Here is a 14,835-nt window from a genome sequence, read left to right on the forward strand (position 1 = left end):
AATAAACATGTAGCCGAGAGAAATTCTGCAGGAAAACATATTGGGGCCTGATAACTGCCTGCTAATGAGAGAAGAGAGAGGTGTGTCAAACGTAAATTCATGCACAGCCCTATGGGAAAACGATGAGAACATTGCTGGCAGAAACAGAAATGTCAGAAGGGAGATGTTTCTGTTTCTGTAGAGAAAGCTATGGGTTCAGCTTCAAATTTTCTGAGTTTGAGTAAAAGTGAGCCATTCAAGAGGAATTTAGTTCTTGAGGAACTCAGGTGACATGGGACAACTAAAGATAAGATTTGGGATTGAATTTAGAGACATTGCTGATGTTATAGGAATAGCTGAGCTTCCAGAGGATGAGCTTGGGAAAAAGTCAGGGAATCAAAACCTGAGTCGAGTCTGGAGTAATATTCATATTTAGGGACTAGATGGAGGAAAAGAAACCCCAAAAACTATACTGTTCAATATTAGTGGTCACTAGCCACATGTGGCCATTTACATCTAAATTAATTAAAATGAGATACAATTAAAAATTCAGTTCCTTGGTCATATTAGCCACATTGCAAGTGTTCAATAGGCCCACATGGTTAGTGGCTCCTGTAAGGAACAGTGCCAACAGAATATTTCCATCATCACAGATAGTTTCGTTGGATAGCTTTGCAAAGACATGGAGAAATGCTCATCTGAGAGAAAACCAGGTGACCTTTCAAGGAAGGAGAGAGTTTTAAAGGAGGAAATGTTTACAGTATCAAATGCTGAGAAAACCTGAAAAAGCTTATGTTCACCAGTTTACCGTAAAGGATCTAGACGAATAGCTAGAAGAGACACACAGGCGAAGTTTGGGGAAGGGGCGTGGAGCTTCCATTTTCTCTCTGTGCATATGCTACCTTGCTAGCACTTGCACATGTACGGCAACTGGGAAGCTCTTTGAACTCTGTATTTTAGGGAATTTTATGGAGACTTCATCACGTAGGCATGACCGATGATTAACTCATTTTGCAGCCTTCTCTGGAGGATGGGGGTTGGGACTGAAAGTTCCAAAGTTCAAATCATGGATTGCTCTTTCTAGTGACCAACCCCCATCGAGGAGCCCGTTCAGGAACGTCACCTCATAAGAACAAAGGATGCTCCTATTATCCAAGAAATTCCAAGGGATTTAGGAGCTCTGTGTCAAGATCCAGGGTCAAAGACTAAATATTTGAACAAAAGATGCACCTAATGCTCTTATCACTTGGGAAATCACGAGAGTTTTAGGAGCTCTGTGCCAGGAACCAGGGGCAGAGACCCATTTTTATGTTATTTCACAGGCCCCCAAATCCATGCCCTGCACTTGCTTCTCTTTTTAGCTCTGGGTTCAAATTTATAATAGTCTGTGGATATATATCCTCATGGATATCCTGCTAGCACCTCCAGCTCAACACATCTAAAACTGAATTCATGATTAACCATCCCATACCCATTCCTGTTTTCTATATTCCTTATTCCAGCTCATCTTTCCACTTAACTTACTAAACTAACTAACTTACTAAACTAACTAACTAACTAACTAGAAAACTTGGTCATATGAGAATTATTTTCTTCCTACCCTCCACCCCTTCAGTCAATCAGTTGCCCAGGGATGCTATTACTACCTTTGCCATAGACTCATTTATTAATTTATTATTTCAGTTTGTTTAAAATAATGATTATGAAGTTTTTTCAGGCAGACTACTAACAGAAACAATATAATAATAACAATATACTCAGCCTAGCTTAAGTAAAACTTGCAAATACAAAGCTCCTGGAAAGCCCATTCAAATCCCATTCTCTTCTCCATACCAAGGGTAATCACTATTTAATTTAGCATTTCTCATTCCCATGCAAGATTTTATAGTTACTCCACATCTGTGTATTCACATATTGTATAGAATGTAAGTTGGTATGTTTTTAAACTTTATATAAATTATATTATATTGTTCATCATGCTAGAACCAGCTTTTTTCACTCAGTATTATTTTTTGAGACTTATCCATGATAAATCATCTTTCATTTATTTTAAATGTTAATGAATATACAATGTTAATAACCATTGTGGATTATACTATATACAGTATGTGTGTGAATATATATACATATATATGTATCCATATGTATGTGTACATGTACAATTGTATTTTTTTTTTACTCTACCTCTTGCGTTGAAATGGGGTGATGATATGTTACATTTTAGGGATAATTGAAAAAATTCTATCAAGGCAGAAAAAACTCTTTTCAATATTTTCTACAGTTCTATTCAACTATATCCCTGCCACTTCACTCTTTTTTTTTTCCTCTTCGTCTTACCTTCTGTAACTAGGCCTTGCATCTGGTTGGCTTTTTTGAGAACAGTTGATGGCTATGTCTGGCTTAAAGGATTAAAGGGTAGACAAAAATTCCATTATAAGGTAGAGATTGAATCATGAAATAAAGTATGCATACAGTTCATGCTGAAAGTTTTTGTATATATCATTTAAGGACACCACTCTTTAGTGGCATTAGGTTATTTATCAACATTATTTGTTAAGTTACCTAGTAAGTTTGCTAATTTGCAACCAACAGAATTTCTAGCATCTGTATAATTCTGAGATAGTTAACAAGACATTTTCTAGCATTCCATGTTCTTCGAAGACAGATTATTAAGAAGGTAGAAATACATAAACCATCTTTTCTCAGAAAATTAAAGTGATTCAGAAATCTGCCAGTGAACTAAGCTTCCTGGACTGACATGAAGATGTCTTCAGAAGTATTATGGATAATTAGAAAATTTAGAATACCTGGGGATGTTGATAGCCTGGGTAAAGAGAATGGGATTCCTTGAGTTATAAAAACATCAGTCCTCTTGTATCATTGTGATATTGTTGGTGTGGAGCCTGAATGAAAATGAGGGTCTAATTCATTTGGGAAAGGTGCTCTTGGCGAGGTGAACTATTAATAAGGTTGAAGAAATTTTATTGTATGGTATTTACTTATTTTTATTATTTTTGTAGTCATATGTAAGTTTTTAATTGAAATATTAAATAATCTGGTCTCACTGTAGTATAATAGCAATCATAATTTCAAAAGTGTTGACAATGACATTTATAGATATTTATACAACTGCAGTTTAATAGGGAAAAATACAGATATGGAAATATCTGTGATTTTTATTAGTGACAAAATCACAAATGTTTGATTATACCATGGCTTGCTAATATTTACAGCCCAAATTTCTATTTGAAGGAAATTCAAACTTTCAGTTAAAGGCTAATAAAACTAAAGATATAATCATGTTTTATTTTCCATGTAAAGCCAGAGATAACCTCAACTCTACCCATAAATCCTATATTAATAACACTTGCTATAGATATGGAAACCATATTGCTTCATGTTTCAACTGATAATCAATTTTTCTAAGCCAGAAGTTCATAAATTGATAGATCAACAGATCACCTGGGAGCTTCATTTTTAATTTTCTTATTGTACAGTATTTATTGGTCAATTGTAATTTTTATTCATTATTCATTTTATCACAAGATAATTGTCTTGACAATCTTTCTGCTTAATATTAAACATCCATAACATATTAGGTATTAGTTAGAGCATTCAAAATAGATGACTCCTAACACAAGAAACTCACATTCTAAGACTTGCTTTAAAAATGATCTTCCTTATAAATATGTACCTATTTTATCTACTTCATTGTTTTATATTTTCTTTGTTTTTGCATAATGGATGGGTGAATCTCAAACTGATCATGTTAGAAGATTTGTTAATTGGTGAGATTGAAGCATGTGGGTTGGAATCCTGTCTCTTCCACTTATTTGAAAAATGATACTGAGCAATTCTTACAATCTTATACTCTTGTTAAGCCTCATTCTCATCTATAAAATGATAAGCCTGTAATATTTATCTTTTAGGGCCCTGAAGATTTTAAAGATGTGAAGGAGTTGGCACGTAGCAAAAACTCTAAAATGTTACCTCTCCTTTTGGTAGATTAAGAAAAAGACAAGCAATATGGCTTTTGAGGCATATTTTAAGTAAGTAGGGAAGAAATATGGAAGGAGTTTAGTATATCTTGTCAATGTCAACTAGAATACTTCCGAAATATGATAGTGATTATGTGTAGAACAGTCTTGAAGATTCTTGAAATCCAGTCTGAAAATTAAAGAGATCTAGGGGTGAGTAAAAGGACTGTCCACAATCATGGCAGCAAAGATTATGTTAAAGAGACACTGATTTAGGCAAAATGATACAAAATTGCCACCTGTTTAGATTAAAAAAATGGTTGAATATTGGCAATTTCATATAGTCTGCTTAATAGATGCTCAAAAGGGAAGAAAGGCAGTAAGGACTGTGAAGGAAAGAGCAGAGTCGTTTAGGTGCAATGCCGTTAACCAGAGCTGTTCCTGTTTTTAATATAGAATAGCTAGTCTCCTGCAGCTTTGAATCAAGTATCGTTTAGAGGTCTCATCTCTGTAGAGAATAAGGGGGTTGAAGAGGGTGAAAATTCATGCCAGTGGGTTTATAATAGTCATTTAGGCCCTTTGACATTCATCACGGTTTCCAAAGGATTAAAGAAAACTTACTGAACACATGTAAGATAAAATAAGTGAGGAAATTGAGGATAAGGGAAATAAAGTGACATGCAGATCTACTTGGATGTACAGTGGCTAGCACAGAACTTCCTCAAATCATCTTTGGAATGGACAAAGTATACATAATACCCAGCACAGTGCTTCCCTTCCTGATAAGCAACTGCAATTCTGTATTCCTAAGTATTTAGAAAAGCAGGTGCCACTCGCTTTCTGAGAAAACAGATCTTTTAATTAACATAAACTGTATTTTTAAGATTTGACTATAGTACTTGAATAGTTAAGGGAAGGTGTTCATTCCAGAGACTATCTTCATTTCCAGCCATCTTAAGATAGTCCATGATAATCACTCTGTTTTAAGTGTGGTCTGAGAGGGTCTTCTGAATCTGATCTGTAGTATTAATACTTTTGGTATATGTATCTCTTAAAAATATCTCATTAAAAGCAGAACAGTTAGCTCTGGGAGAATATTTTCTCTTTTCAGAAAGATGAGATCAAGTGTTGTCATCTTGTCGAAATGGCCTATGAAGCAAACAAGTTTGAAAATGATTTCATTCCTTTTTTCAATTGGTAACAATGAGGGAATGAACTCCTGTGTCCAAGTGTTTTGCTCTCTCTGCGTGGCTGGACTTTGTTAAAGGGGCATGGAGATAGTATGTGTGTAGACCCATAAAACACATCTCCACTCCTGAAAAAACATCTGCAGATGCCTGAATTTTCTCTCCTTGGGAAAGTGCTATCCTTCTCTGATGTATCCACTTAAGAAAAAAGAGTGACAGTGCTGTGACTTACCTCCCTCTCTCCCATTCGTTTTCACTTCTGTCCTCTTCAAGTTTTCCCTTTATTTTTTCTTTCAAAAATCAGCTTTTTCCACACTTTTTCTTTAAGAGTACAGTGTTTATAGTATTTACCTTTTAAAGTGATTAAATATGAGACCAAAGGTCTTACTATTTGAAGAGATCAAGCCTATTCTTGGATTCAGAATTTCAAATCCTGTTTCTTCATGTTTATGGTTTTTAGGTCATTTCCCTGGAAGTTCTCTTTTGTGCAATTAAGTGCCAAGTAACCATACAATGTTTCTGATTCTATGAGCATTGGTGGCAAGTGTAAGTGCTTTAGAACTGAGACCCAACTGAGTCTTTTCACGGATAGGTCGGAATTTTTTTTATTAGTGTGGGCAAAATCTAGTTCACCTGCTTGGACTGTACAACACCATCCTCCAGCACAACTTTATCACACAAAATATAATCATCAGATTATTGTCCGATTTCTAATAAAAAGGGTATTGTAGACATATTATTTCCACTGCTTGAATTTGACTTGTTTCTTGGCAATTAGATCTAAAGGTAACAGGCAGAGATGTCTCTTAGTTGGCAAAACACACACACACACACACACACCCTGAGCATTCCCCTGCACACACACACACACATACACACACACCCTGAGCATTTCCCTGCACACACACACACACCCTGAGCATTCCCCTGCACACACACACACACACACACACACCCTGAGCATTCCCCTGCACACACACACACACACACCCTGAGCATTCCCCTGCACACACCCCCGCCCCCCACCCCCGCCCTGAGCATTCCCCTGCTCCCACCTCCCTGCCCCGAGGATGACAGCTAGATATATCAAGGATGCCAAAGAGCTAAAGTGTTAACCTAACCCAGTAAGTGAAAGGATATTTTAAAGTATGATTAAAATGTTTCAAGAGAAAAAATACTCCGCTGAGATTCATTTTTTAAATGTTGGCAGTTGTTGATGACCTTTTTCAGGTGTTTGCCTTGTTATCAAGATGATTAGGCAGGGAATACCATGTTTGTACAGCAAAATTATGACTTTAAAAAAAAGGATTCTGCCCTTTTGAATATGTATGTACATTGTGTGTGTGTGTGTGTGTGTGTATATATACACACACACACACACACACACACACACACACCACGTTATTAAATGAAATATACGTTAATTGCCAGTCTTGGTGCCAGTGGACGGAATGCAAGCTCTTCTCCGGTATGTGAGGTGAAATTACATTTTTTTTTCCCTTTTACATGTCTGGCTCCAGGGTAAGAGTGGGAGACGGGTGGGAAACCTGGGGCTAAGGGGGATGGGAAAGAAATGGCTCTGACTGAATCTAAGAGCTGAATGTGTGTAAGAGAAAATCCTCCTCCAGCCTCGGAGGGGGTGTCTCCCCCAATACCAGCTCCCTCCCCCGGGCTCGTGGGGCGGGTCTGGTTTGCTCAGTAGCAGCAGCGGCCGCAGCACCAGCCCCGGGGCTGAGCGGCGGCGGCAGCCTCCTAGCAGCACTGGCGGCGGCTCCGAGAGCTCGAGGCCCTGGGGAGATCCGGCCGGGGATGCCGCCGGGATGGAGAAAGCGTCGAGTGGAGCTGGAGGCACGGGGGACGGATTTCTTCCCCAGCTCAGGTCCCCTACAGCTTGCCGGGGCCAGCACAGAGCGCCTGCGAGGTGGGAGAGGCCTGCGCCTCTGGCCTGGCAGTGGCAGCCCGCGAGCGAGGCGGGCACAGCGGGATAACAGGCGAGCCTTGGCCGCTCTCAGGAATCTACGCCGCCACTGCCGCTCATTGTCTCTCCCCTTCCACCCGGGGGCAAACAGGAAGCGTGCTGCCTAACGGAGCGACGGACTGCAATCTGAGCCAATGAGTACTGCCGAAGGAGAGCGTGGCGGCGAATAAGGACGGAGAAGAGGGGCGGGACTTCCGGGCGGGCTGTCACCCTCTTCCCCCCTTTTGGGCTGGAGGCTCCACCTTTTGTGTTTCCCGCACAGTCAATCAAAATAGGAAAAAAAAATCCCGGACCGCTCCGGCCGTGTCCGCCGCCGCTTCCCGCATCCTCTCCCGCCGCCGCTGCCTTCGCTCCTCACCATGTGTAAGGCGGCGGGGAGCCCCGCCTGAGGTGCCCTAAACACACTATGACCGGTACGTAAAGCCGAGAGAGCAACCCTTGGTGCCGCCGCCGCCGCCGCCCACAGCCAGCCCGGGGCCGCCGCAGCCGGCTCCCGGCCCCGTGTGTGCGACGGAGTGTCTGTGAGAGCAGAAAGCCGCACTCCCCGCCGCCTCCGTCCCCTCCCCGCCGGCCACCGTCCCCCGTCAAGCCCCAGCAACGCCGTGTCCCCGTCGGGCCCCGGGGCTTGCGGCCCGGTCCTCCGGGAGCGCATCCCCCTGCGCGCGGGCGCGGGCGGCGGGCGGGCGTGTGAGTGACTGACGGTGCGAGAGGAGCGAGCGCGAGTGCGAGCGAGCGGCGCGAAGGGAAAGGGGAGGAGAGGAGAGGGGGCAGGGGCAGCGCGGGGAGGAGGAGGAGGAGGGAAAGGGGAGGAGGAGGAGGGTTACAGTCCGCGGCGGGCGGGGGCAGCAGCGGGAGGGAGGAGGGAGCCGCCGCCGCCGCCGCCGCCGGAGGGCGGGTGGGGGAGGGGAAGGGGCCGCGGCCCGAGCTTTCCGAGTGATTTCGCCTCGGCCCGCGGGGCCCCCTCCCTCTCCTCCACCCGCCTTCCTCCCCACCCCAACCCCCCCGCGCTGTGCCTGCAGCTCCCGAAAAGCCCGTGAAACAAGAGGAAATGGCTGCCTTGGACGTGGACAGCGGCGGCGGCGGCGGCCACGGCGAGTATCTGCAGCAGCAGCAGCAGCAGCAGCACGGGAACGGCGCGGTAGCGGCGGCGGCCCAGGTGAGGAGCGGCGGAGCCGCGGCCCGGCTCCCCTGCGCCGCTTTCTCCTCCCCTCGCCGCTCCCCTCCCTCCGCGCCTCTCTCCTCCCCTCCCCCCGCCCCGGGAGCTGCCCGCCCGAGGCGCCAACGCTCCGACCCCGCCCGCGCTCCCCTCCCGCCGCCTTTTTGTGAGCGTGTGTGCGTGTGTGTGCGCGTGTGAGTGTGTGCGCCCTCCCGGGGTGCATTCCGGGCGGAAGGAGGGGGCTCGGCGCACTGCCCGCCTTCCCGCGGACGGGGAGCGGGGCTGCGCACGAGCGGGAGGACGCGAGCCGGAGGCCGGGAGGCGGCGGCGGCGGCGGCGGCGGCGAGGACCGAGTCGCACTTCCTGTGCGAGCGGCGGCCCGGCCCTAACCGCCACTCCCTCCCTGTCTCCCTCTCTGAACCCGCCCACCGGGGGTAGGACACTCAGCCGTCACCGCTCGCTCTGCTGGCCGCTACCTGCAGCAAGATAGGGCCGCCATCGCCGGGCGACGACGAGGAGGAGGCGGCCGCCGCCGCCGGGCCCCCCGCCGCCGCCGCCGGAGCGGTGAGTCTCGCGCTCGCGGCCCGCCCCCGCCGAGGCCGTGCGCCCGCCATCCCGGGCCTGAGGCGGCCCGCCCGCCCAGAGGCCTCCCGGGCGCCCGCGCCGTTCGCGGGGCGGCGGATCGCGCAGCCAGGGTGCCCTTTCCTGCCTTCTCGCAGGCCTGCGTGGACCAGAAGCCAGTCCAGGCTTTCTCTGAATTGTCACTACGGCACCTCGATCCGAATTCACTACAAAATGAAGTCTGAGAGGGCGGGGGGAGACGACTCCAAAATGGATGTTAGAGCGATTCACATCTGTGCCGAAAACTCCTTCGTTGAGCACTACAAAATTTTCAAGCACAGCCTATCGGCCACAGATAGTATCAACTACAGAGGCAGTGTCTTTAGTTTCTCGTATTTTTGAACCTGGAGCTTTTTTTTGCTGGAACTTAATGAACCTCACTGATTTAAATCATAAACGTTAAAAAAAAAAGGAATGAAGTTTACCCTTTGAATCACTCTTTTGTGTGCAGGAGTGAACACTTTTAAGTGCTCTTTTAGGGGTCATTGCAAACTGTTGAGTTTTAGTTTTTGCAGACTACTCAAATTGGCAGTAATTTTTCATAAGTGGATGAAGTGGAACAATTAGTGACCTCTGAAGTCAGCAAAGTTAGTACTTTGGCTTTTGAAATTGAATATGAATACAGTTACAAACACAGTTACACGTAAGGAACTGTATTTACATGAATGCTAATGCATATCATGCTTGTTTGGTTGGTAAAAGCTGTATTTTCATTTTTTTTATGATTACTATTCTGATAGGATGTGGTGGGATTCTTTTTGTACTGTTTGCAGTTTGGAGCAGGGGGAGGAGCTGGCCAGTGTGTATGAGAGTTTAATACAATTCAGCTAGAAACAGTATTATAGACTTAATTTGAATTTTATATTTGACTCATTGATGTTGCATCAGTTTCTAACAGGTAGATGTGTTCACTTACTAAAGTAATTGAAACCTCGCCGTCATGTTTGGGTGTTTTGGAGGTGTGTTATAGGAATTGATTCGTGTAGTAATACTGTAAATAGTCACCATAGACACAGAAGTTTGATATTTGGTATAGTCCGAAGGGTATTCTTAGTGTGTCTAGGATTTACAAGTGAAGTTAATGTTAGACCATATTGTTAAATACTGTATGTGTAATTTTAGTGCTTCAAATTATACTCCAGAGGGATGTGAATAGTTTAGTGTCTTATTAAAAGTATGATACTATATCCGTCTAGCCCCACAATGCCTAAACAAATTGTTTATCTAAAAAAAAAAACCCAGTGCTTTGTTAAAATTGCAAAGTAGATTGCTTCTATTTATCTTTTTCAATAGTTGAAATTAGAACAAATAACTCATTGCAATTTACCAAGTTTAGATATCAGCTCACCTGTGGGTGAGGGAAGACGTGAAGGAGGAAGTTATGGATGAAAAATATGCATATGTGAGTCTCAGCCCTAGGACTAAATCACTATCTCCAGTCTCAGCCTATTGTGCCTATGTACTTGGAAGGAAGGTCTTTCAGTGCCTCTTCAGCTCTTCCTCTTAACTACCAAATCTTTACTGAAGTCACATTTCCCTCCAGATGAACATGATCTAGAATCAGAGCACTGTTTTTTGTATGTATGGTACTTTTGCCTGAAAATTTTCACTGAGTAAAATCAGTAAGACTAGCTTGAATATGTTTGTTTAAGCAAGTGGGAAAATTATTTTTCCAGTTTAAAAATAAATTTCAGACATGTACATCTCAGAAAATGAAAGAATATAAGTGACACTGGGATTTCTTTTCCAACTTAACAGTGTGCTTAGATCAATGGTACTTTACTCAAATTACTGAGAATCATAAGAGGTCTATAAAAGCTTATTGTAGCTGTGCTTTTGAAAAATTTTATTTTGGAATAACTTTATAGAAAAGTTGCAAAGGTAGAAGAGATATACTCTTCACCCAGCTCCCCCTAAGTTTAATATAAACATGGTACATTTGTCAACTAGAAACCTAACAATAATACAGTGTTATTAAATAAACTACAGACTTAATCTAATTTCATCAGTTTTTTCACTAATGCACATTCTCTATATTAGAATCCAGTCCAGGATGCCACATTGCATATAGTATTGTGTTTAAAACCAAGTGGAAATTCACACATACAGTTCAGCTTTATTCTAGTTCAGTTTGATATTTTAAGATTAAAAGGGCATTGAAAAGCCAATCAGCTGCTCTGAAGATTTGTTTTAAATACTTTGAATTTAGAATTTGTTATAATATGATACAGATTTTTCCTGGAGCCTGGCCAAGAATGTTTGGTTACCCTTAGTACAATGCTGAATAGGTCTAATTACTAAGTAATTTCACCTGTAATGTCCCACAGCATGGACTTCTAAAGTTGGTTTGATGTTGTACTTCATTATTAGAAGTTGTGTAGTTGATTACAGTGACAAATCAGGATATAGGAAAAGTAAACCTTTATGCAATATTAACTTGTGTGCACTTATGGATTATTAGTTTGCTCATTTCATGGTACTTTAATAAACTGCAGAAGTAAATATTACAAAAATCATTTCCTTACCTTCAGTTTAGGTTGTAAATTTAGTCTCCATTAATTTATTATGTAAATGTTGATAAGCCAAAAAATGAAAGATTATTTCAAAAAAAGGTTATTTTCACCATTAAAACAAGGCCTATACTGTCATTGCAGTGAATTCATTGGGGAATTGTTTTTAAGTCTGTTTTGAGTTTTTTAGTGTTCCTTGAAGATTTTAAGAAACATACTTACCTAAGAATGGTTCTTAGTTTGTTTCCACCTTTAGCTTCACACCTGTTCTTGTTTCCAGTTAAAACTCTGTCCTTACCTGTTTCTGGCTTTCATAAAGCCATTTCTGAGAGCTGAGAAGTTAATAATCCTTTGCAAATGCTGTGCAATAAGTGATAGGAATTTCTCCTTTTTTCCTTTCCACAGGTATTATTTGAGAAGATAGCCTCTTTTTTTCCCTCTCTTAGCTTCCCCTGCCCCCTCTACTTTTATGCCTGGTTGCACTGGAGAATGCCCTTGTATTGAATTGCTATGGCAACATCCCAGGGCTACTCTGGTTGTGGTCCTTTCTACCCTGTGATTATGTGTTTATGTACAGAGAGAGGCTTAGAGTACCTGCAATTACAACTTTTTACAATAATGCCAAAGTCCATGTTAGGTGGTAGTAGCTGTCTAATAAAAATATTAAGAGTTACTGATAGAAACTGGTAGATTTTCCTTTTAGTGTGTAAGCTTAATGGAGAGGGTTATCTTAACCTAAACTGAAAACTAGTTCTTGCTTGGGTTATATGTTTTTATGTCTCTCTTCCTTTATTTCTATGGTGTTTCCAGTAGTCTACAATCAAACATTTTTACAACTTTTTTTTTTGGTGTTGGATGATTTTCTAACTTATCTTTTAGTGGTATGCTGCTGATGAAATTCTTAGTGGAATTATGGAAATAGGTTTAAAATTGGTATAGAGTTTTTCATAAAAGACTAGTGTCTCAAGGGTAGCTTTATTGATCTATTTTTCTATCATTTTCTTTGCAATGAAATAAAAGTATATACCCTTGTTCAATAAATACAGATTTTTGTGCCAGGAATTGTGCTAGGCATCTAATGATTGTTTCTCAAATTTGTCCTTATAATCTTAGTAATTATAGTAATATGTTAGGACTACATAGTGCTTTATAGTTTATGCAGTTTAACACTTGCTTTTAGTTCTTATGACCTTGCAAGGTAATATAGTTCCCATTTTTAACGTGAATTGAGTGCTTGCTGCTCTAAATTATACACAGTTCCCTAGTTCTACCTGGGACGACACATTTCTGAGTTCTTTTAGTGTAATAAAACTCCCCTCCCCCAAGGTAGTCTTAGCTTAAATCATGAGAGACTAGTACTTTTCTGGTTCAGTTTTTCTTTTCAGATTTTTTCCTCAATTCTATTAAAAAACTTAATAAATTAAAAAAAACTGTACATTTATCATTAAAAAAATCCTTTTTGTTGGCTTTTTTTTTGTTTAAATTACCTGTTGCTGTTCCCAGCCTCCCCCAGGCATTGGCTTCATAAATGTTTTTTGTGTATGCTTTTCACCTTAGATTTATTCAAAAAGTTCAAATACATCGTTTTGTCCTGGGTTTGGGGATTTCCTTTCAATTAATAGCCTGCATTGTTGGGAAAAGTGATACTACAATTTATTTTTATTTAGTTTCTAGAGGAGGGTGCTTGGGGTAGTATTTACTAAGACTTGTCATTTGAGTAGTATTTATTTTCAAGGAATTTCTTGACTAGAATGCTGTTCACTTACAATTGAATATCTGTTATTTCTGTTTTGAGATTAAAAAAAATACTCTAGATGCCATAATTTGACTATTCTTTAAGGATGAAAAAGGGGCAAAATACCACTAGTGCAGAATTAATTTGTACCTGAGATACTGTATGCTTTGATGCAAGTTGAATAATTATAAACTTGGTAGTAGTCAGAAAATTCAACAGTTGATTCTCCAAAGAGAGCAGTAACCTTAAGGATTGGATTTTAGATAGTGTTCTTTAGTGTAGATTTCAGCATAAGGTGTGGATTTAAATATTTTTATTTAAAATTCCAGGAGACTGAAATGAAACATGAATTGCTATTCTGATATTGGGAAAGGTGACTTAAGCTTGTAATTTCTATACCAGATAGAAAAGTAAGAATACTATTTGATTTTGTCTACATTTTAATAATTTAAATTTGATAATTTCAGATGTTTGCATTTAAAATATAGATCATTATTTTTGTTCAGGTCTAGACATTTGTACTGGGTCCCACAGTTTCTCTGCCTTTAAGTTTCTTTTGCCTTTTTTTCTGTCTCCTACTCTAGGTCTTAGTTTATCTTTATAAAACAGGTAAGATTTCACCAGTCACTTGCTTAAAAGCTATACCTTGTGTAGCTTTCATTAACTAGCTGCAGGATAAAACCCAAACTCCTTAGCAGGCTCTATGAAGCCATTTACTACAGGCCCTGATAAAAATGTCTGGTCCTTTTCCCCATTACTTTTCTCTGTGAATATAAGGCTTTTCTGGATCCTGACTTGAACTTCAAAGTACAGACTTTAGAGTTTCTTTTGGTCTGTGGCTTCATTTTTCCTGTACCTTTATTAGTGCCTCGGTTTACGTCTACTTCCTAGCTGCCTACAGTGAAATCTTGAATTTTATTCTGATTACTTTAAATACCTCTTAGTTGAAATATTATTTTTCTCAATCTTCTATGTTCCTGAAAAGTGTTTTGATCTCATGCCTAGTGTACACCACTATTCACATAGTAGTAGCATGTATGTGTATGTCTGCTTGGATAGACTGAAACATTTGACTGTAAAGATTGTGTATCTCGTGGGCTTACTCCTATGCTTATTTCATCTTGGTAGATAAGCCCAAAGGTCTTGAAGTGAGTCATGAAACTGGTTCATTCATTGAAGTGTAGACTTTTCAGGTGTGCATTTGCATGAACATTAGGTAGTGATTTTAAGAGACTTGTAAGATCTTCTGGTTCTCTAGTATTTTTATTAAATTCTGTGGGATGGTTTACGTTGAAAGAACAGTATTTGTCTTAACTTTTTTTTGTGGTCATAGATTCCCTTTGAGAATATGTTGAAACCCTAGGTTATGCCTTCAACCCCCCCTAATTGCAATTTCTCATGAAGCTGGTATGCTATCTCACGACCAGTCAAAGAACCCTGGAAGTCCGGGCATGGATCCTAGTTTGAGGATGCTGGGCTAGGTGTGTTTGTGTCTCCATTGTCTAGTGATATGTGGAGTTACAGGAAATCACATATGGATTTTGAAGAAAGTGGGATAGGAATGGTTTCTTTTTATGTTAATTTATATATGGTCTCATTCCCCATGTCTTTAGGAGACAAGTATGGTGTAGTATTTAAGGGCCAGGATGCTGGAGTTAGACTTTGCCCATTTTTCGATCCTGCCTTGGCCAT

The 14,835-nt window shown here is 41.2% G+C and overlaps 1 protein-coding gene across 2 annotated transcripts in view; it reads left to right on the forward strand.

The window, feature by feature from the left end:
• The first annotated feature begins 6,846 nt into the window (after positions 1 to 6,846).
• The window catches only part of SP3 (Sp3 transcription factor), a 64,672-nt gene continuing 56,683 nt past the window's right edge, over positions 6,847 to 14,835 (forward strand). The window contains exons 1-3 of one of the 2 annotated variants that reach the window (XM_037020624.2): positions 6,847 to 7,534; positions 8,141 to 8,277; positions 8,716 to 8,841. In XM_037020624.2, the coding sequence (XP_036876519.1) occupies positions 7,528 to 7,534; positions 8,141 to 8,277; positions 8,716 to 8,841 (270 nt within the window). In that variant the 5' untranslated portion in view covers positions 6,847 to 7,527. The remainder of the gene's footprint in view (positions 7,535 to 8,140; positions 8,278 to 8,715; positions 8,842 to 14,835) is intronic. The other variant, XM_037020625.2, reaches the window with a different exon arrangement.

This window comes from Manis javanica, chromosome 12, assembly GCF_040802235.1.
Source record: "Manis javanica isolate MJ-LG chromosome 12, MJ_LKY, whole genome shotgun sequence".
Taxonomy (NCBI): Eukaryota; Metazoa; Chordata; class Mammalia; order Pholidota; family Manidae; genus Manis; species Manis javanica.